Source organism: Fusarium mangiferae, assembly GCF_900044065.1.
Source record: "Fusarium mangiferae strain MRC7560 genome assembly, contig: FMAN_scaffold003, whole genome shotgun sequence".
NCBI classification, from domain to species: domain Eukaryota; kingdom Fungi; phylum Ascomycota; class Sordariomycetes; order Hypocreales; family Nectriaceae; genus Fusarium; species Fusarium mangiferae.
Genome location: NW_024573923.1, coordinates 3,268,096 through 3,291,733, shown reverse-complemented (window position 1 = coordinate 3,291,733; position 23,638 = coordinate 3,268,096). Strand labels below are relative to the sequence as shown.

Here is a 23,638-nt window from a genome sequence, read left to right as displayed (position 1 = left end):
CAAAGTTTATACATCATGCTGTTCATGCTAGCTCTAAGTGAACCTTTCAACATCGTTTAACTCTACGTGAACTCTTGTGCCAACAATCCTTACATTCTTATCCATTAACTGCCTTAGTACCTGGTTATGTCTAACTCTTGAACCACTTGGATCAACCACGAAGACGTTACTCCGAGGAAAAGTTTGTGAAGGGGTCATCATGTGTCTGTCTTATGTCGGTTTGCTTTCTCTGACTGTAGCCAGAAAAGACGTTATGGGATTGTATGCTCCTCCGTGTTTCCAATACTTGTGCATCCAACGCCGCATTGCATTCCCACCAAGAATTCTGGATATGGACATCGGTCCAATGTCAGACTTGGTTTCCCATGTGACCAAACCCCTTTGGCCATTACACAACTAGGCAAGCTATTAACGTCAAGCTTTGCACAAATGATAATAAACGCAAGCAAAAAAAGGACAGGAGAAAAAAAAGAACGACCTTGGATGTCGATCAATCGTTGATTCCACGCTTCTCTCTTGTCTGAGGTCCCTGAGACAGGTTTTCCTGATCCTTCTGACCGGCGCGGAGTTGCTCAATTGTCTTATACTCCTTACCGAGAAGTTTCTTGAGATGATGTGGTTGAATCTGATCAAACTCCTCGAGGACCTGATCTCGTCGTTTCTTCCATGCTTCCAACTTCACCCCCTGAGGCCGAGAGGTCTTGGTGACCACGAGTGGATAGGGGCTCGTGTCGCGGCGGGTTTGAATGCTACAACCCACACCTGCTTTCTCAAGTACCTGCTGGACATGGGTACGCCGAGGCTTGTTCATCGGGTACTCTTCAGACATCTTTGTGTGGTGGCGGAGAAAGGCGCTGACACGCTCGCAGTCGCTGCAGTCGCAGGGAACGCCGGCGAGGGCCCAGGTCCAAGGCTCCCGAGGCTCCGGTCCGAGAAAGTTTTCAAGAATACCCCGAGTGGCAGCTGAGAAAAACTTCTTGTAGGTTGGTGTGCTCAAGGAAATGCTTTCATCTTCGAGAAGGGGAACGGTGGAACGTAGAAAAGGAAGCCACGTCAACTGGAAACTGGCCTCTGAGAATCTGCCAAGCTGCTTGGTGATCTTGGACATGAATTGGCCTGAAACATTGCTCGACTTTGTGCTGGCCTTCAAAAGTCCCGAGAAGAAGTTTCTCATGTCATTGTCCGTGACTGCATTCCCCAGCCAACGCTGAGCCCACATCTTGGAAGTCAACCAAGGCGGGAGCTTCCTCTTTTCTGACTGCTCATGGATTGTTGTTGGATGTTGTAGCGAAGCAAAGTCCTGAGATTCGATCAAGGAGCCTGCCATAGTTCGATAGAGATCCATGCCCTCTTGCCGAGGAAGTTTGTCCTCTTCAATCAGAGCCATCACTCGTGCCAAGGTCATGAAACGGAAGCCAGGGGCCAGAGGAAACTTCTCGAACAGAGGCACGACACTTGGGAATTCGTTAGCATGGTGGGAATAGTCTAGAGAGGAGGGACCGATGTATTAACTTACAACTCTTTCAGGAAAGCAATCTTGCTCTCGAAGTACAGCGCAAAGTTGACTACAGGTAGCGCGTCATCTGCAGTCACTTCAGTAGGGCCATCTCCGTCCAACAAATTCTGCAGAGTTTGACGGGTCCACTCCAAAATTGGCCCAGGAGTTGGAAGAGCGTCAGTGGGCAAGACACTAGGGAGGGGAACAAAGTGAGATACGATCTTGTGCTTGTGTGGCAATTCATCCTGTGAAGCCATAGCAAGGGAGAGTCTCCTGTACGTTAGTAAAGAAACAGTAATAGATGTGGTAGAACATACCCTTTCTTGAGCTTGTTGAAATTGTCCAAGGTCTTGTCATCATCATCGGGTTCGATCACCCATTGTCTTAACCAAAAAAACAAATCAGAGGGTAACATCTTGTAGAATTTGGCCAGAATGTCCTCAACAATTTGGTAACGTTTATGCTGTAGGGCAATTTTGACGACCTTTGAGAAGACGGCCTTATCCTTCATCAAGCCAGGGTTAGTTTCCAACTTGGGCATTACATTCTCAACAAGTTCGGCCATTGTGCTGATCAGGTGGTCTTGCACATCTGGCTGAGAGCACAAGTGCACAATATACTTGATCTGCATCTCTGGAGACGAATCACAAAATCTGTCGTCGAGCTGGCTAAGTAAGCCAGCAACCGAGTCGTGAGGGACAATGACGATGGTCTATTTGTGATAATCAGTAACAGGTACACTTGAAACAAGCATCGTACTTACGCCTCGACGATACCAATGTGTTGCTGTTGTACCCTAGTAGCATGGGTTAGCAATAAGCTGTCATCTAGGATTTTGCCAAGTACGCACCGAGTTGCCACTGAATTCATACGCCTTCTCAGACTTCACACCCTTGAAAGCACTTGGATCAAGAATGCAATTCTCCGTGACGACCAGTTCATCTGTAACGGTCTCACCTTGCAAGTCTCTAAGAGTCTTGAGCCGACAAACCGTCTCATCAACTGAGTACAATGAAGGGTGATAACCTTTGAATGGGTCTGGGTAGGTGTCAATGGTCCTGGACAAGGCTAAAGACAAGGGATAGAAAGCCTGCATCTCTGGCTCTGCAAAGTCCACCATCCCAATCTCCTCTCTCTCAAGCAGTGCAAGATAAATCGTAACCGGGCATCCCTCCAATGCTTGTTGGAGAGCCATGAACCGGGTCATGTCTGCTCCTTTCAGCGACTTTTGGGAAATGTTGGCTTGCGTATACTCGTGATCTAGGACGTGGCATGCATATGGAGTTTTGCGATCCTTTTGCTCCTGCGCGAGCCATCCTTTGACACATTCACTGAGGGGCCGCAGTTTGACTACCGAGAAGGCATCAAATGTGCGCGGCGAGGATTGGCCGATGGCGAGGTTGTAGGTAAGGACCCAGCGATAGCCTGAGGTGACGGGAAGAACCTCGTGGTGAACATCCGAGTACCAAGCAGCACAAGAAGCCTGGCTCTTGGAAGATTCGTAGACAACCTCCTCGCCGCAGTGCTCCAGAACGACCTCCCCACCCTTATGTTTCGATGGCAAACTGACGACAAGGGTCCCAAACATGTCGGGGATTTTCTCCGTGCTGGCGACAACGTTAGTTCGGCTGGCCATACGGACGGGAAATATCAACGTACTCGGTGTGTGACTTGAACATGGCACCCTTCTCATAGAGAAGCATCTTGTAGAGCTCGGCGTGGACAGGCGTCTTGATGCCCATCTTTTGAGCGACGAGTTCACACAGTTCCTTGAGGTAATTGGACCATTCGTCTCCGCCAATAGTGAACTGCTCAGGATCGAGTTCCCAGGTCTTTCGGACCGAAGTGTCGACGATAGTATCACTTCCTTTTCCAAAGGGCGCTTGTCGGGCCTGAGTGATGATCTTGACTGCTTGCGCCTTCTTGAGTGGAAGTTTGATATCACCAACACCTCGAACAGAGATGCTGAAATCCTCAGGAATCTCAATTTCTTGATCGAATGCAAACTTGCCCACGATCTTGACGTCTTTGATAGCCTTGAGAAGATCGACTTTGAAGTCATCTTTAGTTGCCATCGTGCTCGAGTTGTTTGCACCGCTCTGCTTGTCTTCGTCGTTGTCTGAGCCGGGGCCAGATACTGTAGCAGGGCGATCGAGAGCCATCTTGAGGGGAGCCGTAACGATCAGATACTTGGATGAAAGCACGCCAAAGGTTGTGTTTGCTCCTATTTAGAAAGTGTTGCGCAAGAAATAGAGTATCGACCAAAGAAGTCTGGGTATTTTTGGTGCTGTCACCGCGAATGTGAAAGAAACAGATCCAGAAAGAGGATGAGAGGAAGATTTTCTTACAAGAGTAGCTTATCTGAGCTGTCATTATGTTTAAGCGGTCTTTGTTGACTTTTCATCCTTGCAGTGCGCCACACCGTAGAGCAAACGAGCATCAAGGCGCCAGATGTAGGCACTTGCTGGCAGTGGCAGAACAAAGAACATATTTTACATGGGATTGAAAGGAAAGTCGGCGAGAGCAACGCTTTCTAAGTTGAAAACGGGTTTTAGAAAATACAAAAAGGTTGCCTGAATAGGTGAGTACCCTTACAGCGATCGTTAGATGTAACAGGGTTTTATACTACCCACGGGCTGTTATATTAAATCGTTGAACCATTTAGTCAACCTAGCCTTTCCATCCTCGTTGGACACGAAACTACCTGGCTCTTTTGCACAATTTTCGTGCAAACATATGAACTGTTTGGAGCTGATATTTAGAGGCTTCTTAAACTCGAACATGGAGCTCAAATATGCCACCTTGAGTCCGCATTCTGAATATAGATCCCGTTTTCGTTTATACAACGCTTCTAGGCAAGGCCCTTCCCTGTAAAGAAGTCAGCTCCGTGAACACATGTTGAAACAAGCGGCTACTGACTCATCAGCAACACAGAGAATCATTTGTGCCGCTAACAATGACATGCTGAAATCCAAGGCTGCTTGTAGCCCTGTACTCTCTCCCCAAATGTCTTCATCAACGCAGGCCGCCGTGAGGTCAGCGCCATACTGCCCAAGAGAAGAGCGGCATGATGATGAACAGTACGATTCCACTCTTTCGCCTTTCAAATAATACCCGTCATCCACCCACTCTCGACGAAGGAAGTCAGGGCAGTCAATTTCTGTTGAGAGAACTTTGCGACATTCTTCGTTGAAGGATTCAGGGATTGTCCTGTTCCATGACCTATAGGCGGTAGCTGAGTGAATTGTGAGAGTGAAGACTATGGACGTGAAGGTTGGGAATCGCATGGTTACGTGTGATCGAAGGATAAGGAATACGGTTGACATGTAAGAAGAGGGAATTACGCTGAGAATGATATCTCTTATGTGAGGTCAATGCATTGTCGGTCGGATGTCAAGATTACAGGATCGATCCACTCTTCATTTAAACGCTCCATGATGCTAACAACCAGCAACCAAAACTCCATGCTCTCATAAAAACTATAACAGATCACAAGGGAATACGAAGTAGGCAGCCTAATCACCTCCTCCTCCACCACCGCCTCCTCCTCCACCATCACCACCACCTCCACTGCTTCCACCACTATCTCCCCCTCCGCTTCCTCCGCCTGAATCACTGCATCCTCCTCCGCTACTGCTGCCTCCATGGTCTCCGTGACCCCCATAACTATGACCGCCGCTGCCTGAACCATCTTCTACTCCTCCCCATCCCCAATGCCCTCTATCCCTGTGCCCATGACTGTGACTGTTGCCAACTGTGTCATCCGAGACTCCTCCATACATGTTTCCAACGGGATAGTTTCCGCCATCAGCAGTAGCTGGGACATGATATCTTCCCCGTGGAGGCCCGGTAGAGCCTACCTTATTTGTAGGTGTCTTCTGTGTATGTGCTGGAGCTGTATAAGCGCGTCTTGGTATAGGTCCGTTAGGTGTTGGCTCTGACTTTTCAGTGTCTTTTTGCTTCTTCCGTCTTGGGAAATATTTGGTGAAAAGATCTTTAGGAGACATTGCAGTGAAATTGTGGTTATTGAGTGTCAGTATCGTATACATTTGGGCGTGGTGTTCCCCTTTATATCTGTCGAGACTCACTTACAAGACTGCCTCGGCTGTGTTGGTGCTAACTAAAATGGTGTCTGTGGTGCCATCATCTTCATCTTCAGCCAAGCCGGGCGTCTTACAGCCCACCTGACTCGGCCGAAACCGAACAGTCTTACGAGCTTCGAATATTCTTACTAAATGGAGAAAGTAGCTTAAACAGAGCTCATGGTACTTTATTAATGCCTAAATATTGGAAGTCGGTGGAGTGAAACATGCGATAGGATAAGATGAAGCTTATCCATGCAATATATGTGAGCGCCGATATCGCTGATTCAGGAGGCTCGACTATGAAAGAACTTGACGGAGTGTCTCTCATTCTCGTAGAATAAAAGACTCTCCGTCCGCTCTCCCATAGTCGAGCTGGAAAGGGCTCCACATTTGAGACAATGAGCTTTATGGTCCGCCGTGGAGCTGTTAGCTACAGCCACAGCTCCCCACTTCTAAGTTCTAACTGCCCGCTTGATATCGACTCCTTGCTCAGCCCCCAGGCTCTTGAATAAGCCAGACAAGAATGCCTGCTTTGGAAGAATGACGACACTTACCATAGCTTGCTAGCGAGGCTGATTTCCTAGGTTGCGTAATGTGATGAGAATGGTCAGTGTGGCCCAGTGTGCCTACGTAGCTTTGCAGTTCGGTCATTGCCTTGATGTCTCACCTTCTCTGACAAGATAACACCATAGGTTTTAAAACTAAACTTAGGACCGACGTTGCGAACCAACTTCATCAAAGTCACTGCGATTGTTATTGGGCTCCAATCCTAGTGTCATTGTATAGAGTCTGTTGGGATTATTTCCTGCTATCCATTTCTTAAGAATGCACTTGGCCAGGGTATTGGCTGCAGGTGGTTTAGGTGCATAAAACCCGCCTGCCGCCTTACAATGTGTTTGGCGAGTTACAGGAGGTGTTACCGGCATCTGTTTCCCTAAGGAAACAAATTCATGGGTTGTTATTGGAAAGCGCCTTACACAACCGAACCTGCTGAACAGGATTAGTACCTAGAAACTCCAGCTGAAAGACTTGTTCACACTCTTAAACCTCGCCTCAACATCCAAGTTTACAGCGACAACGTTGCGAGAATGAGTCTTTTACCAGTCCTGAATATATCAAGCATAATTTTCCGCTATTCTGGCCTCGTCGGAAATCTCATAGCTATCTCTTCAGCAGCTCAAGTTCCACCAGGAAGTCCCCCCCTGCGGTATATATACGATCAACTCCTTGCGATCCAGCCGGAACTGCAAGATGGCCTCCGTTCTTTGCAGAAGGAATACCCCCCATCAGATGACGGAAACTACACTACGATACTAAATTGTGCAAGAGCGTGTGTAAGGGACTGTGATACTCTTCTTAAAGCTGCCAAGACAAATCTCGAGAGAGAGACTCAAAATGGGCAAGGGGGACAGTTCCTGCGGTTAGTTGATCAGCTGTTTGTGCCTCCATATTTTGGGAATCTCCAAGGCGCGATCAATGAGTATACTCGACCAAGTACTCGTCACTTGGCGAAGTGAGTCAAACAAGTGTTCATTGTATTGATCCATATTAACATCGATAGCAACATCTTATGCCATGTGCATTACCAATTGGAAGACATTGAAACCCGCTTCAGCATTTCTCTAGGATGTTATGCTTTTGAAGAGCTCCAACGATCTACAGGCCTTGTTGACGCTCAACTCGGCCAAATTCCTTGCGGAACAGAGGCTTGGGAAGAAATCTGTGACAGACTGCAATGCATATTATCCAACCTTCACCACTTACAGACGGCACTCCCAATGTTATGCGCCCTCAACCATAGCGAGGGATCACTTTGCCAGAGTAGGATCTCGAAAGCCTCTGAGGGAACGTTCTCCTGGGTCTTTCAAGAACAAACAGACGATGCCATCCATGCTCAATCTTTGTTGCGTCGCTGGCTTATTTCTGATCACAGCCTCTTCTGGGTCACAGGAAAACCATGTTCGGGGAAATCGACATTGATGAAATTTGTTTCCGAACATCAGGATACCCGAAATTTACTGCAGAAATGGGCTGGGCATAGGGAGCTGTTGATCGTCAATCACCACTTTGATGCTACGGGTCTACCAATCCAGAGATCGTTTGAGGGACTCCTAAGGTCCCTCGTATTTGGAATTCTCAGTGCGAAGCCAAATCTCTTGAAGAATTCGCCGTCCAGCCTTGGCTCAGCATCGAGCACCCTGCCGGCAACTTTCAAATTAGGACACATATTAAGCTCCATAACAAAGAACAATGTTCCTGTCGCCATGTGTTTCTTTATCGATGGGCTGGATGAATATGAAGGAGATCATGCTAAGTTGTGTCAACTGATAGAAGATGTATCGTCTCTCCCCCATGTCAAAGTCATTGTCTCTAGCAGACCATTGGCTGTGTTTGATGATTCACTAAATATCTCCTCCGAAGCCAAACTATCTATGGAAGAGGCCAATCGAGGCGATATCAACAGATATATCACATTTCAGTTGGAGGGAAGCTATCCGCAAAGCTTTATGGACCGTTCGAACTATAGGGATCTTGATGTCGAGTCCCTTGGTGCTCAAGCACAGGGGGACTTCCTCTGGGCTGTTTTGGTAACTCGCTTTCTCCTTGAGGAGCCGTCCCTTTTGCTTGATGCCTACAACGGAGTAGAGAATGTTGCAGACATCCCCCACAACCTACCAAGCCTAGTCAAGAGTGTGACAAAATCCTCGAACTTCCAGGCTTGTGGAAAAGCTGCTGAGTATCTGACAATCACTCGCGAAGCAAAACGAAGCCTAGCTGCCGAAATTCTCTACTTTCACAACTTCGACTTTGGTAATGACATGTACGCTTTTGTGACACCAACGGACCTTTTGTCGCCCCATGACGAGAAAACAAAACAACTACATCACCAGGTTCATCGTGACATCATACAGACATGTAGAGGACTGCTGGAAGTTGTCGATGGACAAGTTGTCTTCGTGCATCGAGCTGTTTTGGAATTGATGCATTCTGAAGAGTTTCATAACTACTTACTCACCAAAGTTCGGAAAGGTTTCGATTCCGATCTCTCAGTCTTCAAAGCGTCAGTTTCTTGGCTCAAGCGCAAATCTTTCAGGAGCGGCGAATTCATCGACTTACAGCCTGAGCCGGCAGCGGTCAGTCTAGCATATGTGAAGAGCCTTTCGAAATTCCATAAGAAATTAGGAAGTACCTTGCCGGATTTTCAAGATACATTCAACCAAACAGTCGACGTTTACTGGATGACAAAGGTTGTCAACATCCGAGGAGGCTTTCGCAACGTATGCAAGCACGAAAGATGGTTAGATGTTGTCGAAGACTTGGGTTATAGCGACGATACTGCAATATCAGTTTCAGACTCACTCAAGAAGCTGTATGAGCGATGGCTTCATCCATACGAAGAGCATCTGCACCAAAAGAAGCTAGAAGAGCACGACCCCATGAAAGATATTGAAGACCTTGTTCAGAGCTTGAGGAAGTGTCTGGAATATGCACGACGTTGCGATCAAAAAGAAAATACTGTTGCCACAACCTGGGCACTACTTGACAACATTGAAGAATCTCTGCTGTCCATGACTGCGAGGAATCAATTCAACATGTCAGATTTATCTATGACAAGGGGCATTTACCGTCATCTTGTGATTGAATCTGGTATCCAGAGATACATTGCGAACAAACTCTGGGTTGATCCACGATATTATGACAACAAATATTCACAAAACTACCGATCACCTCTTTGTTCTGCGCTTGGAGCAGCACCACACAACCTTTATCCTGCGCATCTAAGTCCAGAGTCTGTTGACATATCTCTATTCAAATCACTTCTTGCTCTTGGCCACAAGCCAAATAAGTTTCGCCATACATGGGAAACACCCTGGGTAACCTTTGTGAATACCCACATTCCTGACACGTTGTGCAATTCATTCCCGAGGCTCGACAAGATCAACATCAACCTGGTAAATGAGATATCCAGTCTCATGCTTGAACATGGGGCCTGCCCAGGAGATCACGTCGAACTTCTAGACAAGAAATCGAGGACGTGGAAAGTTCCAATTTGGTTCAAGTTCCTCATGCTGGCCCATTGGGTACCGACTTTTAAACAGGCCATGTTCGAACGTGTTTTCAGTATGATGTTAGAGAGGGCCCCGGAGATTTCAGATTCCAGAGCTTTATTGGAACTCAAATCTGATGGCGAAACATATCAATGGATTCCTTTTCCATTATGGGCAATCAGTGCTGACAATTTCGCACTACCTAACGTGTCAGATTCTAGCCCATCTGATGCTGATTTTGTATTCAGGGTATTTGCAGGAGTCTGTGAAAAGAATTTGGATAACTTGGAAGTGTCTGAAAGGTCTCGAAAATACCTTTCTAGTTACTTCCTTCCAGACTACCCGGAGCTTGGAAGACAAATACTGATGTTCATTCCCGGAAGCGACTCCAGGACGATAGGTTTCACAACAATCACCTCAGCCACGCGGGACAGAAACACGGATAGCATTAGTGGTCGAAATTCTACGATTGCGACGTCAATTGAGCTTCCAGAAGGTATAGAAGTTGGATCTACTAAAGAAGGTGCAGTGTGCAATGGTGAGAGAGCAGAGGTGGATGCCATAATGGACGAAGTTGGCTCGATTCAGTCAATCGAAGAAGACATTCAGTCACACAACAGCAGCATTGCGCGAACTCCAGGTATCATCGCCGCTGAGCGTCAAATTGGTGACTTGCTTTCCCGGCATCCGGATCTCCGTTTTATCATTGATATATCCTCAGAACTCATGCCAAAGGAAAGGCTCGAGCGCAATGTGCGGAGATCACTGAAGCATTTGTACCTGAAACTGAGAGAATACACGAAAAGGAACATCGAAATCCAGGTATTGACGACTCGAATGCTTAAAGGGCGAGGTTCAAGGACTAGAATCTCAAAAAGAGCTGTCGATGGCGAATTAACAACATCACCTCCAAGGAATAGCAATGAAGAAGACGAAGAAATCAGGCCAAGTTTCCGGAAGGATCGAGCTTATCTCAACAACTGGATATTGAAAACGGAACTGTCTGCGAGACCAGATGAGAAGCCTCAGCAGCCAGCAGATGGGACTAGTGACAACAAACTTACAGAAAGTGATGAAGACATGTGCGAAGAAATAGAAAGCGATTCTGGAGATTTCCAAGCAGTTCAAATCGCAGAAGAATTCCTCATGAAGGGTCCTCCTTTCCGGGCGTTCTTGGGACACCTTGGACTCTCATTGCTACCTGATACTCTCAGACAGGTCATGCAATTGGCTACTTGGGATAGCATTGAATTGATCGACACTCCGGCTGAAGTCTCAACTTCTGATCAAATCAAAACATCTGTGGAAAAGGTGACCGGCAGCCCCTGGGATTGGTGGCCACTCAAACCGCCGGAAGTACCTTTGCGAAGGGGTTACGTACGAATGAACTGGGCCTGTGTGAGTTACTACAAGCAACAATACTTCCTATATAACCACCTGACCAAAAATAGCATTGCGGCAAGCCGCTTTCGATAGATATTACTCCTTCTCAAGCACAAATAATTGAGAGAATGACCAAGAACCATACCGCGTTCGCTGAAGACCATCACAGAGCCACTCATACCAGGCGAAATATCTTCCAAGGATTCACAGCATGGTTCAAATGGAACTCTGCAGCCCTTTTACCTGTCTCGACGCCAGTACCCCAAGGTAGTCAACAGCCATCTGGTGTGGTAGGCAATGACCGAATCCAGCAGGGGGTGACTACTACAGAACAGAACAATATCCCGCCTGTGACTATTGACGATTTGAGGATCTTGTTTGGAGTACCCACGGGGATTAAGACGCTACATGTGATTCCAATACCAGTCCATCAACCAGACAGCAACGTTTTCACGCAGTTGAAGGCCGAGTATTTAAGAACGCGAGGCCGATGGAGGGCTTGATTCTCTTTCTGGCAGCTCAGTCACTGCAATTTCGTCAAGGTAGGTGGATTTCACTATGAGGTTTTCACTCTCATATGTCGAATATCTCAAATTGATCTTGCAACACCTATCGGTCATATGTTCTGGTAATATTCATTGATAATTCATTAGTTCGAGAGCATTGCCCGCAACATTGTTGTCGCATGTGGTCAAGATCTGCCAAAGGCTAGCGACTTAGACTACGATTATGCACCAAAGCCTCCTCAAGCATCAATACCACCTGTTCATCCACATATCTTTGAAGCTGCATTCAACAGCTGCACTGGTGGTAAATGCCGAAACCCCTCTCCTTTTCACGACTGCTACGAGTTTGAAGAAACGACTCACATAAAGAGAATTCCGAAGAAAAAGACGCCATTTTCACCGGGGACGATTGATATCCCTATCTGGGGTCTCGAAGCCCGACATTGCATCTCGTGCTTTCATGTTATTATATATCACTTACTTATTCTCATTCCTCCTTTTGTATTGTGGGGATGGTGGATGAGTAGACACCCCGATGACATACAGAGCGCATCTGTTCCCATGACTATTGTTTTGGCAATGATTTCAATGTTTTGGAGTGCTACGGGAATTATGAAGCAATTTCGTGGCGAGTCATAGTGAATCGGAGGATCTATGCTGAATATGTATAGGACTTATTGATATGAAGACACAACTGATAATGGCAGAGCTGGTTTATGTCAGAGGCTTACAGGATATAGAGAAAACGGATTTTAAACAGAATAGAAGAAAAGAGAGTCATCTGTGTCTCTTCTAGTTATGTCCGAGCAGTATCTACTGCCATCTTGGCCTTCACCTAGATACTATCCTTCTCGGTTGAACCATGAGGATCGTGACAGTACTGGCTCAGACATCAACAAGATCAGGCCGCGTGGCCTAATGGCTAAGGCGCTAGATTTCGGTCTTTCAGCAACTGATCCCTCTAGAGATTCCAGGTTCGACTCCTGGCGTGGTCGATTGACACAGCTGATCCACTTTCTTTTTGCACTTCTCTCTTCCTGTATAGAAGAAGAGCTGTCTATTTTGTCGCTTCATGCAAAATGAGAGATACGAACAAACAAAAATGTGGTTCCGCCCGGGATCGAACCGGGGACCTTCTCGGTGTTAACGAGATGCCATAACCAACTAGACCACGGAACCTGTGATCATCGAGATGAATCTCTTGGCGATTGCTGGTTGGGGCGTCGCTATTGAGCTGCAAGTTCCCGGAAGCACGGGGTATTCAGAAAACAGACACAACGACCACTTTGCGCACCTGGTAAAACAGTCACTGAGCCAGTATTGAAGGAACATGCGTCTATTCATACCCGTGCCATACGCCTGCCCATGATATCAGACGGCTCTCGTCTCTAAAACGCGTTGCCAATGTCATCCCAATCAAAGTTATCCATGTCCTGAGTATCAAATCCTTCAAACATGGCAGCATCCCCTGAGGGATCCAAGCTTCCTCCGTCATTGGCAGACCCAAGTCCCAGATCAGATGGTACACCGCCCATACTGACATCAAGAGTCAAGTTATCGACAGACATGTTGTCACCCTGTACACCTGAAGCCGCAGCAGCCATGGCATCTCCAAGTGCAGCGGTGTCACCATCGAGGTTGAGAGACATCTCTGCGGTTTGAAGCATTCCTGGAGGCTGGGGGATGATCATCTGTGCTTCGACGCGACGATGTAGGCGTACAACGATCTCAGCGAGTGCTGGGTCCTTCTTCTGGAGTTTCCTGCAGCCTTCAGCCTCAACTTTGAGAAGGTCACGGAGACTACGCTGACGCTGGACCGGTGGAAGCATGTTTCCATTGGCATCGACAACTGTGGGGGCATCTTTCGCAGCGTCGGGTGCACAGATCAAAGAGATAGCCACGTCGTAGACAATACTGGCACTTCCAGTCTCTGTGTGTTGTCGAATCTCCTCCAAGATGACGTGCAATACTCGCCTGGGGCCCATTACCTTCAGAGCAGCCAAGATTTGTCGATGAGTATAAGAAGTCGGCATACTGTTCATAGCAGGATGCATGCTCCAGTGGACAAGACCTTGGGTGGTAAGTTTGATAGCACTAGATAGACCAGTAGGAGGTGTAACAGTCCAAGACTCAAGCTCATTGAGGTCGGTTCCTCCTGTCCGGCGTGACAAGGGGATACTATCCTTGAGAGTCCGCAGAAGTGGTTCAATGTCTTGGTTCTGGGGATCTCGACGTTGGTATGTTCGTAAAGCATGCTCCAAAGGCTTTGCAATGAGGTTTTTGACGGATGAAAGCATTGTGCTTGCTTCTCCCGAGATGGAGCTTGGGAGGAGGATGAGTTGCAGAATCTTGATGATGGACTTTTGTTCTTTTTGGTCTATCCAGAGATAGTCTGCCAGGAATCGAATCGCTGGGACAAGAGATGGCAATAAGAAGGTATCCACCAGGTCTGTTTCGTCAGCATGAATCACCTAACTAGCAATGGTACTCACATTCTATGCCTCCCTTGAGGCTCTCGTCGTTGAGATAGCCATGCGTGTATGCTACTACAATGCTCTGGAATAGAGGCGCCACAACAAGATAAAACTCTTGCGGGGGACAAGATGACATCAACTCATCACCCAGACCACCTGCCTCGGTATCGAAAAGTCCATGAATCCACCCATTGAGGTGGTCGTTCTCCCTTTGAGTGAGCTCATTGCATTGCCGTCCAATATGCCCCCTGCCAATAATCTTAGCGACCCAAGAGTCAGGGCTGGCGATACCAATTTCTACTGCGTTCAGGTTATATCGATAGGTGAAGGCCAATACAAGCAGCAGAACGGCACCAAACTCCTCGTACACAGGCTGATACTCTTCTTGGTCATCTTCGTAACGCCAGTTATCAAGAAGTTGACATAGGGGTTCAAGTATGTTCGGAAGCTTCTCAAACAGAAGAATGACGTCTAGTGACTGTGGTTTGGCAGCAAGTTGACTGCATAGTACTTTCAACGACATTGTCTCCTTATTGTGGCATGATTGCCGTAGCACCTATCACTGTTAGAAGCAAACAGGCGACGAATGAAGTCACTTACCTCAACAAGTGCCTGACAAACTGCACCGACATTGCCATCCATCTTGTCGAGTTCCCGAACAAGCCCCTGAATCTTTTCCGTATCAGACAAACAGTCTTGCACAAGCTTGTCTTTGGAATGCTTCTGTAAAGATGGTTCATATGAAAGTGATATTTCTCCCAGAATCCTTTCCACGTGCTCTCTTTGCACGAGGCCATGCAGCACGCACGCGGCACAGAACTCTTCTCTGATACTCTCAGTATAAGGGTTGTTGTTTCGAGACTCGTCAAACATGAGTGATGCTGTAGGAAACAGGCTTGTGTCTACGTGGCTTAGTGCCTCCGTGATACAGAATTCAGCCGATGTGCCTGGGAAGCCAGGGGGCAACAGCTGATAGAGAAGTATAGGAATTTTGTTGATCAGGAATGATCTTAGAAGATGGGCGTCTTTCTGACCCTCATTGCGGAAAACCGCGTTGGCCAAGATATCAAAAGATGCGAGAATCAGGTCGATGGCACTTGATTGGATGTCTCCTTGATACTTGTTGCTCATGTACGAAAACAAAGCATGATCGTCCAAAAGGGGGCGTGCAATAAGCTAGCAAGTTAGTCTAGTCCTCAACCCAGAGACACCAAACTTACTGCAGCGTTTAGGTAGATGTACAATCCTGCTCGAGTGTTGCTGACGGGGATATCTGCCACAACAAAATTGTCCAGGCCAACGGCTGAATCAAGAAGTTCGTCCATAGCAGCATTAGTAGCTTGCTTCTTCTTATCGGCGGGATCAGAGCAGGCAAGGATCTCCGTTCGGAACTGCTCGAGCTTGTCTGTTATTTGCGGCACGAGCTGTAACGTTGGCACAAAGCTTGCCAAGCCAGCAGACATTTCTTTCCGGACGTCTGGCCTAGTCAGCATGGGCACAATATAATTGCAATTGTATTACCTTTGGCAATTGGTTTGCTCACGGCTACAACAAGGATGTCATTCTCGCACATCCGTAGTAGGAGTGCGACCAGAGCTGCCCTCGACGACTCCATCTCATCCCGTACCTGGGCTGTGTGCAATTGCTCAATCATATCGGCCGCAAATGCAGTCGTGAAAAGGACCATCAATTTGGAAATGATCCTTGTCATGTCCAATGCCGTTTTTGAATCTCGTATGGCTTTGCCTTCTACTACGGACTTGGTAATTCCGTAGAAAAGTACCTCTTCAGCCCAGTAAGAGCTCTTCCATCGAGTAATCTTCTGTTCTTTTTCATCCTTCTCTTTATCATCGCTTTTTCCGTTCTCTTTTTCGTTTTCCTTACCCTCATGGGCGTTCGGTTGTTGTGCATACGCATGTAGAGACGAGTATTTGTACAGCGCTTTTAGTATTGACGGCGCATCGACATAGCCGAGTCTTGTGAGCACTTGTAAATATGGAGGGATTCGAGGGTCGAGGCTATTATCATTTGATGGTTGAGGGCGAAGGAAGAAATCGGCGACGAGGGCGGGAGGGAGAGGATGCTGATCATGGACGAGTCGAACGTAATTCTCGAATTTCTCTGTATCGAGACGTTGGGAGATAGAGCGTGCGACAAATTGAGACCAATATTCTATGGCCGAGCGCATCGCTTCTGCGGCTGCTGCGCGAGAGTCCATGGCGAAGGGAATGGATATTCAAATCGATGATTAAACGGATGGTCGCGAGATGGATTGATGAACAAAGGAGCGTTGGATCGCGTCCATAAGGTGACCCTTGAGAAAGTACGCCCGTATTCAATAAGACGTAAGTATACCAAGAAATTCCAAAATGAATGAATATATTATAGTGGCGGAGATTTACTCTCCCAGCGTCGGCGCATAAACTTTGGTGGATGTAAAGCTTGAGCTGTCGCAGAGTCGATGGTCTTTGGTGTTGACTTTGGTGGGACTCACTGTGGCGCGGATTTGTTCCGCACTGAATAAGACTGACAGGTCGGTCTATCAACTTGATCCAATCGCCATAAACGACCAAAATAATGAATATTAAAATATTAACAGTCTTTCATATTATGTTGCTACTGCTGACTCCCTTAACTATAAGTACCGTAGACTAGAAGCCTGACAATCATTGAAAGGCGAATGCACGTTGACGGAACCATTAAACTTCATCTGTAGGTCATAGTTATACCACATATCAAGCTATCCAGATTCCATCTAGCAAACAATCAATTTTGGCCCTAGATTTTCTTTGTTACGCCAGGCTCAATCTCCTCCAAAACTCCACTCAACTCCTCCCAGACTCTTCTACACATCTTCTCTCCTTCATCTCCCTGCATAATCCTGGGCAGTTCATGAGAAGCGCCATTGGACATAAACTTTCCGTTCAAACTTTCATCTGCAAACGCCCCAGCCAATAAAGCACGGGATCCCACCTCCGGAGTTCGTCCAAAAAGTACAAGAAGCCCTTTAAATATGAGATTGAATGGCCAGGGCGTGTTATCGAAGAGTGATGTGCTACAGAAGCCAGGATGCACGCCGTTGACGATGATATAGCCTTTTCCAGATGCTTCAATAGCTTTGGCAAGTTGGGTCATGAATATGAGTTGAACGAGCTTTGTCTTGCTGTAGTGTTCAAGGACACTTGGCTGCTCGTCAAGAGCTTTGATGATATTTGGTTCTTGTACGGGAAGGCGACCCTAGTATAGTCAGTCTAGATTCACGGCTGTTCGCAGAGGACTCACCTCAAATGCAGCATCAGAAGATACAATAACAATATGTGGGATAATGTTGAACCTTGTCGACGTCTGCCTCAAAGCAGGGAGGACAAGAAGCGTAAGTAGAGCCGTCGAGATGACATTAATGCTCAGCATGGACTCATGATCCTCGACAAGTTCACGCTGAAAGACAAGAAGACCTGCATTGTTGATCAAGACATCTACTCGGTCTAACTTATTGACACGATCTGCAAACTCGCGAACACTGTCATGCGATGCGAGATCGAGATGCCAGACCTCGACGACGTTGTGTTTTCCAGTTGTCTCTTCAATGTCTTTCTTTGCGTGTTCACCCTTGTCAAGACTGCGACATGCGAGGATTACTCTGGCAGCGTTGAATTGGGTAAAGTGTCGCGCTGCCTCGAGAGCAATGCCTTGGAAATAGTCAGAGGAAGGCAATGAAAGAAGGGAGTATTCATTTACCGCCGTTTCCCCCTGTAATGATGACTACTTTGCCTGTGCAATCTTGCTCTTGCGGTGGTATTGTGGTGAATTTGCCATGGATCATATTCAGCAAGAATGCCATCTTGATTAATGAGCGGCGATCGAAGCCAACGCCAGGGCTAAAAAGAAAAAGGTGTTGTAATTCAATTGGTCGATATTGGAGCCGTGTCTGTAATTACCTATGATGGACCGTTCTGTCAAATGAGATGATGAAGCACTGAGTGAGGTTCAGACGTTGTTGCTGCTGACGAATTGTCTGACAGGTCACAGTGAGCCCAATATGGTTACATTGGTCCCCTGTCTGTACATACATAACCACTCACTAAACTTGACTTATTCCATTGCACATTACTAAATAGTATCTACACTCGGTGTTCCAGAAACGAGGTATATTTGAATACGGGTCTGTTATACTTTTCTCTATGAGAAACATTAGTTAAATAGACAGCGCTTTGATACTCAGCGGTTGTTGACTGGATAAAGACTTCATAACGAGCAATCCATACATGAGCTGCATTTTGTTTCAGTGATTATTAATTAAATATGAATTCTATGGAAGATAAAAACACAGGGGAATCTCAACACAAAACAAATACCAGGATATCTCAGCATCTCAAACAGCACCCTACTTCTCAAAAACCGTCATCATAGTCCTCTTACCAGCCGCCCAACCATCAGCATAATCAGTACCCAGATATCGTCCCTTGACCCACCAAATCATGATGCTAAACAGCTTCATGGTACCCATCTGGCCAGTCGCTCGGCTTCGGCCAAGGGTCACAGCAAACATTGGCTTGTTGGCAGGAGTATACTCGGGAATTTCGCCGCCATCGAGATGAGCGGGGAGATTCTTGAAAAGGTGCTGTGCCTGTTTGTCTGCCATGCCGAGCTGTGAGTTCTCAAGGTTTCCAGCGTCTCCGATGACGAAGATGTTCTTCTGGCCCTCAACTTTGAGATGGGTTGTCTGTTTGACGTAGCCGTTGCTGTCGAGAAGGTTCTTGGGGACGAATTCGGTATTGGGGATAATGCCAGTGGCAGGAAGATAAGCATTTGCGGTGATCTTCTTGGTCGTTCCGTCGGCAGAGCGCACCTCGAGGATGGTATCTGATCCTGAAGGTGTTGCGCTAATGACAGTTGTCTTTGGCATTGTCTTGACCTTGAGCTTCTTGAGCTCCTTGAGAGTCTGCTTGCGAACTCCGTCTGTCGCGGGGGGTGCAAGAGGGAGATCGTCAGAGTAGATGAAGATGACCTCCTTGGTCCCGTGCTGGGAGTACTCAAAACCAAGTTCACCGGCAGTCTCGGAGCCAGTGAGACCGCCACCAGAAACAACAATAGTCTTGGCCTTGCTGATCTGATCTTGGATCTCGTGCAGCTTCGCCTTGGTAGCCTCAGTAGATCCGATGTCCTTCCAGATCAGGCCATCCCTCGTTCTCGAGCCAGTCGCAATAATCAGGGTGTGGTAGTTGACCTCACGAACAGTAGCACTGCTGTTAAGCTCGACACTGACAAGGCTGGAGGTAGTGTCAAGAGAAATAGCCTTGCCCTGAACCCACTCAAACTTGTCGGTAGGGTAGGTGCTGAAGGTAGGTTCCAAAGGGATGATAACCTTGTCGTCGGAGATTTGGCCGGGGACAACGACACGAGGCATGGCGACAGGCCAGTGGAAGTGAGTATTGGGTGAAACGACGACCATCTTGAGATCTTTGCGCTTCATGACTTGATTGACCATTGTTTGACGGATCACGGGAAGGGCGGCAGGGCCAGCACCGAGGACCACGATGGTCTTGACGTCAGCCATTGTGGTGGGATTGAGTTGTTGTTGTTGTTGTCGAGATATTGGTTCTTTGCTTAAAGATGCAATTGCAGTACTGCTTAGACGTAGTCGTAATGTGAGTGAAGATGCTCGATTCAGAACAGGTCGTGACTCTCTACCTATATACAGAATTCAAACCAACTACCCTCCATCCCTTGCTTTCTCAGCGGATTAGAAACCAATAATTACCAGTTACCGCGCGCACAAGCCCCTTGTGGAAAAGCAACCAGGTTGAAATGGCATTGCATTTCTGCCCCTGTTTAGATTAGAAAGACCAAATGCCGCGCGCGCGGCAGATGCTGCAGAGCTGGTGCGGAATGGTCGACAGGTCCACAATTAGATATCACTGACCAATTGTATTGCTTAACGCTGGTCCTCCCCTCTGCCGCCGGGGGGTCCGGAGACTTAAAATGCGCTGTGGCTTGGGCTTTGTCAGTGGATTAGATAACTCGGCGACGGGTTCTATCAAGACGCCGAAAATATTGAATTTTAATTATCACGAAAATCAGGTAATTTACATGTGTCTCTTTAAAGCTGGGAATGTCATACCTAATAGGCCTAGATCATATTATTTCACAAGAGTAATTAGTCACTGAAACACGTATAGAGCGCCAGAACCTTCACAAAACCTTGGCAACTACAGAGAATAAGAGTGCCTCATCAATTAGATCTACTAATGTGAGACCCTGCATGCTAAGTTGGAACCGGTTGACAGCTGGTGCATAGGTAGCCAACGAAGGTCTGAGCCAAGGACCCTGGCCGCTGAACAGGGAAACTTGGCTTCGTGGCCCACCTCATGCCAACAACTTTAAATCAACAGACGAATAACAGCGACAGAACAATTCGTGATTCAATGCTGGATATTATATCTACCAGGCTGATTTCCCGATAGGGAGATATATCCTATAACCCCAGTAATTACTGTATGGTTACTGGTAACCCAGTGTCTGAATCTCAGACGTGAAACTACACATCATCGATGCTCTAGGTTAGGTGAGCGAAGTTCATCATCTTGGTATCAACACAAAATATCACCTATCAACAACATCCCCGTGGTAGATGCATGCAACATCTACTTTAAACCTACAGCCTATGATTAAATGATATAACTGCTATAAACAGTGCATTGCCCTTCTCGTCTCATGGCCTTACTCCCCTTTTGGCCAGCAAACTTGACAACTCTGGTGAACTCTAAGCGAATATCCAGTCAGAGATACGAAACATATTAGAATGTAATGGATGATAAGTCGAGCCAAGAGGAGCAATGCTTCTTCATGAAGCTATCGAACCTGGTAAGATCGCCGAATAAAATTGCACGTCATGATCGTGATCTCCTCACTCGTCAATTTCAATTGTCGTCATTTCCTCTCTTGGCCTGACGCTGATGAGGAGGTGTTGACGATTTGTTAGTCTAGCATTGCCAGTAACTGTGGGTATAATGAAGATGCCGAGAAGTTCGCTACAGCCGTTCATCGAGATGGTTTTCGTTATAATACCCCCTATGACAACAGCCGTTATGGTACTTGATCTCGATGCTACACGCTGACTTGTCATACCCTACAGCATCACCAACCTAGTAAGGCGGCCCGAAAACAAATATCCAAATGGAGATAATGTTATCGAGATCTTGCACAGCGGCCGTGTATGGTGACGACGGGCTGCTCGTTCTGTTCAATGTGACCCATCCCAGGTTGCATGGCTAGCATGGGTAACCCGCAACGTAATGCCAGCTGAGATCACGTCTCAAAAGTAAACGAGTCGAGACCACGGTGACATACTCCTTGTCCTTCTACCGTCATGAACTGGTTGTTGGCAGGGGATACTAAAGCTTTGTCGGGAAGATAAACCCCCCAGGGGTGGTGAGTGCGGCTCAAACGTCATACCCCAAGAGGCGCTGTAATATGATGCAAAACTTCGCCGCAAGGCAACCACTCCACCGTCGCTTTGACCGGTGATCGTAAGCAACTCACCAAAGTGAGAATTGACAGGCAGAAGTGATATCGAATTATTGTCTGTTGAGATTGCGTAGTTGAGTCCTCCTTATTGAGGAGGTGGGAAGGATTGACAGAGGAATCGAGGGAACTCTCAACCTTGGTGACCAACAATCTCACGTGAATGACTTCCCTTCGCGATTTTTATGGCCAATGCCATGCACACAGTCCGAACACTTGCGCTTGATGGCTCGAGGAACTGACGAGGCCAGCGAGCTAACATTGAAACTTGCAATTGAGTATCCCAGATTGTTTCATCAGGGGCCATCTCAGGTCACCAACCTAGAGCGGAACCATCTTGCATCACAAAACACCCTTTTGTCATCTTTTCAGACGACGTCAAAACAAACATCACAGGCAAGGATGCGGTGCGGGTTCTAGACGAGGGTTAGGGGACCCATTCAATTTAAGAAAACATCGATGGGCCAGGGTTTAGAACGACGAAAGAATCTCTTTAAGTGACAGAGCTTCTTTCGTAGGTGGGATAGATGATTTTCGTATTGACAAACAGAGTTGGAGAGGCAGTGTCGTCATCACGTGTCACGTCGGCTGATCAGAGGCGACAGCATTAGGAGTTGCCCTTTTGAGTATCTACTCTGCTGTAAGGGGTCCGAAGGGCTGAGATTTGGAGAGTGCCGTCCAGACCTCGAGATCACAGCTTCTGTTTGGTCCAAAAGCAAGGCCAAGAAGCCGTTTGGCAGCACAAGCTTGTGGGGCATAAAGTGAGGCTCCAAGAGAGTTTTGACGTCTGGGACAAGCTGAAGAAGGCTTCAGGCAAGGAACCAACAAAAAGATTGACGTCGAATGCAGCCTTTTCGTTTGGCAGTCCCTGGTTGGCCAATGACGCAAATGGCATGGAATGTCGGTGATATCTCTAGCCTTGTGGGTTAAGGATAGTCTCTGCAGCCCGCCGCGCTGGTCTGTTCATGACGCTGGTGCCCCCTGGACGTGCAGCGTATAACAGAGGCGAAACGGTGCTAAGGCGAGATATGACGGTGTGCGGCAGTATTCTGCATCTTCCTCTCAAAAGCCTCAAATCAATCAATCCTGGGAGTCTCCGTTTTCCGTTTTTCCTTTTCCTGTTGTGGAGAAAAAGAAAAAAGAACCCTGTAAGAGGTGACATCAGCAAGCGACTCTTTAGCGTGGCGCTGAGTGACCTCATTGGCGCACCTGTTTCACAGCAGACGTCCATGCATGCCGTCATTGGCCCACTCGACTCTCGACTACAATTTCCCCTTTCTCTACTGGTTGAGCGGCACAGCACACAGTTTTGATATGCTCGCCATGTTGACTTGATACTGTGGTGACAATCCGACGTAATAGCAGATTTCTCTCCGTTTCTACACGACTTAGTCCGTTTCCGTGGCGGGTGAAGGAGAGTGCTAGAATGCACAAGGGGTGGCACTCCTATTCACTGCCGACGTCAACAGATGATTCATACCGGGGCGTGTTCTGCAACCTCTCCAGGAGGATTCAGGGTCTTTTCATGTGCAATCGTAGCTCATAAGTTTCGGTGTGATGTGCACCGAGATAAGATCGGGGAAAGTGGGAATAGCCTCGCTTCGAAACTTTGTTTAGGTGTAGAGTCACATCTGCTGGTCATCAACAGAACAAGGCTTTTCTAAGATTTTCAGTGCGTGATCAACGGGGTATGGGGAAATCAGCCGCCAAGAAGGAAATTGGGTTTTTTGCCATGGGATTGTTGCAGATTTCCCATAGCATTGGGGCCGATTTCCCCTCCAGTCTAAATTCCCTCACTCAGAATGGATCCAGTGATGTGCGCCTCCCGAGAGCATATCGAGTTCTCCCCACGTTGATGCTACATGTTTGAGCCTCAAAGATTATCTTCTGCCATGAGACCCAATGAAACCTGAAACTTGTGGCTCTCGATATACGCCAGTGCTTGCCGACCTCGAGATCTTAGGCACTTTGCTTGAGGCTTTTGCCAATTTGGAGAAATCCCGCTCTGATCCCTGGGACTAACTCGCTAGAGAGCGGCACCAGAGTCGGAAGAATGCCAGCCCGAGAGCTGTAGTGATGATGATCCCTGTAATTTGGCTCTTAAGGGTCCTTGTCTTGG

General features: G+C 47.3%; 7 protein-coding genes and 2 non-coding genes across 9 annotated transcripts; 2 read left to right on the top strand and 7 right to left on the bottom strand.

Moving 5' to 3' along the window:
• Window positions 1-490: 490 nt before the first annotated feature.
• Window positions 491-3,660, bottom strand: FMAN_04094 (uncharacterized protein; the record flags this gene model as incomplete). The annotated part of the gene is made up of 6 exons (XM_041829236.1): window positions 491-1,454; window positions 1,517-1,768; window positions 1,816-2,210; window positions 2,262-2,294; window positions 2,349-3,105; window positions 3,158-3,660. 6 exons carry the CDS (start codon window positions 3,658-3,660, stop codon window positions 491-493), a joined length of 2,904 nt encoding a protein of 967 aa, XP_041680019.1.
• Window positions 3,661-4,137: 477 nt separating this feature from the next.
• FMAN_16072 (uncharacterized protein) lies at window positions 4,138-4,785 on the bottom strand (the record flags this gene model as incomplete). Its single annotated transcript, XM_041829235.1, has 2 exons — window positions 4,138-4,366; window positions 4,418-4,785. 2 exons carry the CDS (start codon window positions 4,783-4,785, stop codon window positions 4,138-4,140), a joined length of 597 nt encoding a protein of 198 aa, XP_041680018.1.
• Window positions 4,786-5,013: 228 nt separating this feature from the next.
• FMAN_04095 (uncharacterized protein) lies at window positions 5,014-5,505 on the bottom strand (the record flags this gene model as incomplete). Its single annotated transcript, XM_041829234.1, has 1 exon — window positions 5,014-5,505. The coding sequence occupies one exon, from the start codon at window positions 5,503-5,505 to the stop codon at window positions 5,014-5,016; it is 492 nt and encodes a 163-aa protein (XP_041680017.1).
• Window positions 5,506-6,671: 1,166 nt separating this feature from the next.
• Window positions 6,672-11,518, top strand: FMAN_04096 (uncharacterized protein; the record flags this gene model as incomplete). Its single annotated transcript, XM_041829233.1, has 3 exons — window positions 6,672-7,096; window positions 7,145-11,030; window positions 11,084-11,518. The coding sequence occupies 3 exons, from the start codon at window positions 6,672-6,674 to the stop codon at window positions 11,516-11,518; spliced, it is 4,746 nt and encodes a 1,581-aa protein (XP_041680016.1).
• A 907-nt stretch (window positions 11,519-12,425) lies between these two features.
• tRNA lies at window positions 12,426-12,516 on the top strand. Its single transcript is given in 2 exon segments — window positions 12,426-12,462; window positions 12,481-12,516. It is a non-coding gene; the product is annotated as a tRNA-Arg (tRNA).
• Window positions 12,517-12,626: 110 nt separating this feature from the next.
• On the bottom strand, window positions 12,627-12,700 carry tRNA. The gene has a single exon. It is a non-coding gene; the product is annotated as a tRNA-Val (tRNA).
• A 209-nt stretch (window positions 12,701-12,909) lies between these two features.
• Window positions 12,910-16,213, bottom strand: FMAN_04097 (uncharacterized protein; the record flags this gene model as incomplete). The annotated part of the gene is made up of 5 exons (XM_041829232.1): window positions 12,910-13,970; window positions 14,014-14,551; window positions 14,596-15,171; window positions 15,216-15,472; window positions 15,517-16,213. 5 exons carry the CDS (start codon window positions 16,211-16,213, stop codon window positions 12,910-12,912), a joined length of 3,129 nt encoding a protein of 1,042 aa, XP_041680015.1.
• Window positions 16,214-16,773: 560 nt separating this feature from the next.
• FMAN_04098 (uncharacterized protein) lies at window positions 16,774-17,836 on the bottom strand (the record flags this gene model as incomplete). The annotated part of the gene is made up of 3 exons (XM_041829230.1): window positions 16,774-17,232; window positions 17,278-17,684; window positions 17,734-17,836. The coding sequence occupies 3 exons, from the start codon at window positions 17,834-17,836 to the stop codon at window positions 16,774-16,776; spliced, it is 969 nt and encodes a 322-aa protein (XP_041680014.1).
• A 543-nt stretch (window positions 17,837-18,379) lies between these two features.
• Window positions 18,380-19,552, bottom strand: FMAN_04099 (uncharacterized protein; the record flags this gene model as incomplete). The annotated part of the gene is made up of 1 exon (XM_041829229.1): window positions 18,380-19,552. One exon carries the CDS (start codon window positions 19,550-19,552, stop codon window positions 18,380-18,382), a length of 1,173 nt encoding a protein of 390 aa, XP_041680013.1.
• Window positions 19,553-23,638: the final 4,086 nt, after the last annotated feature.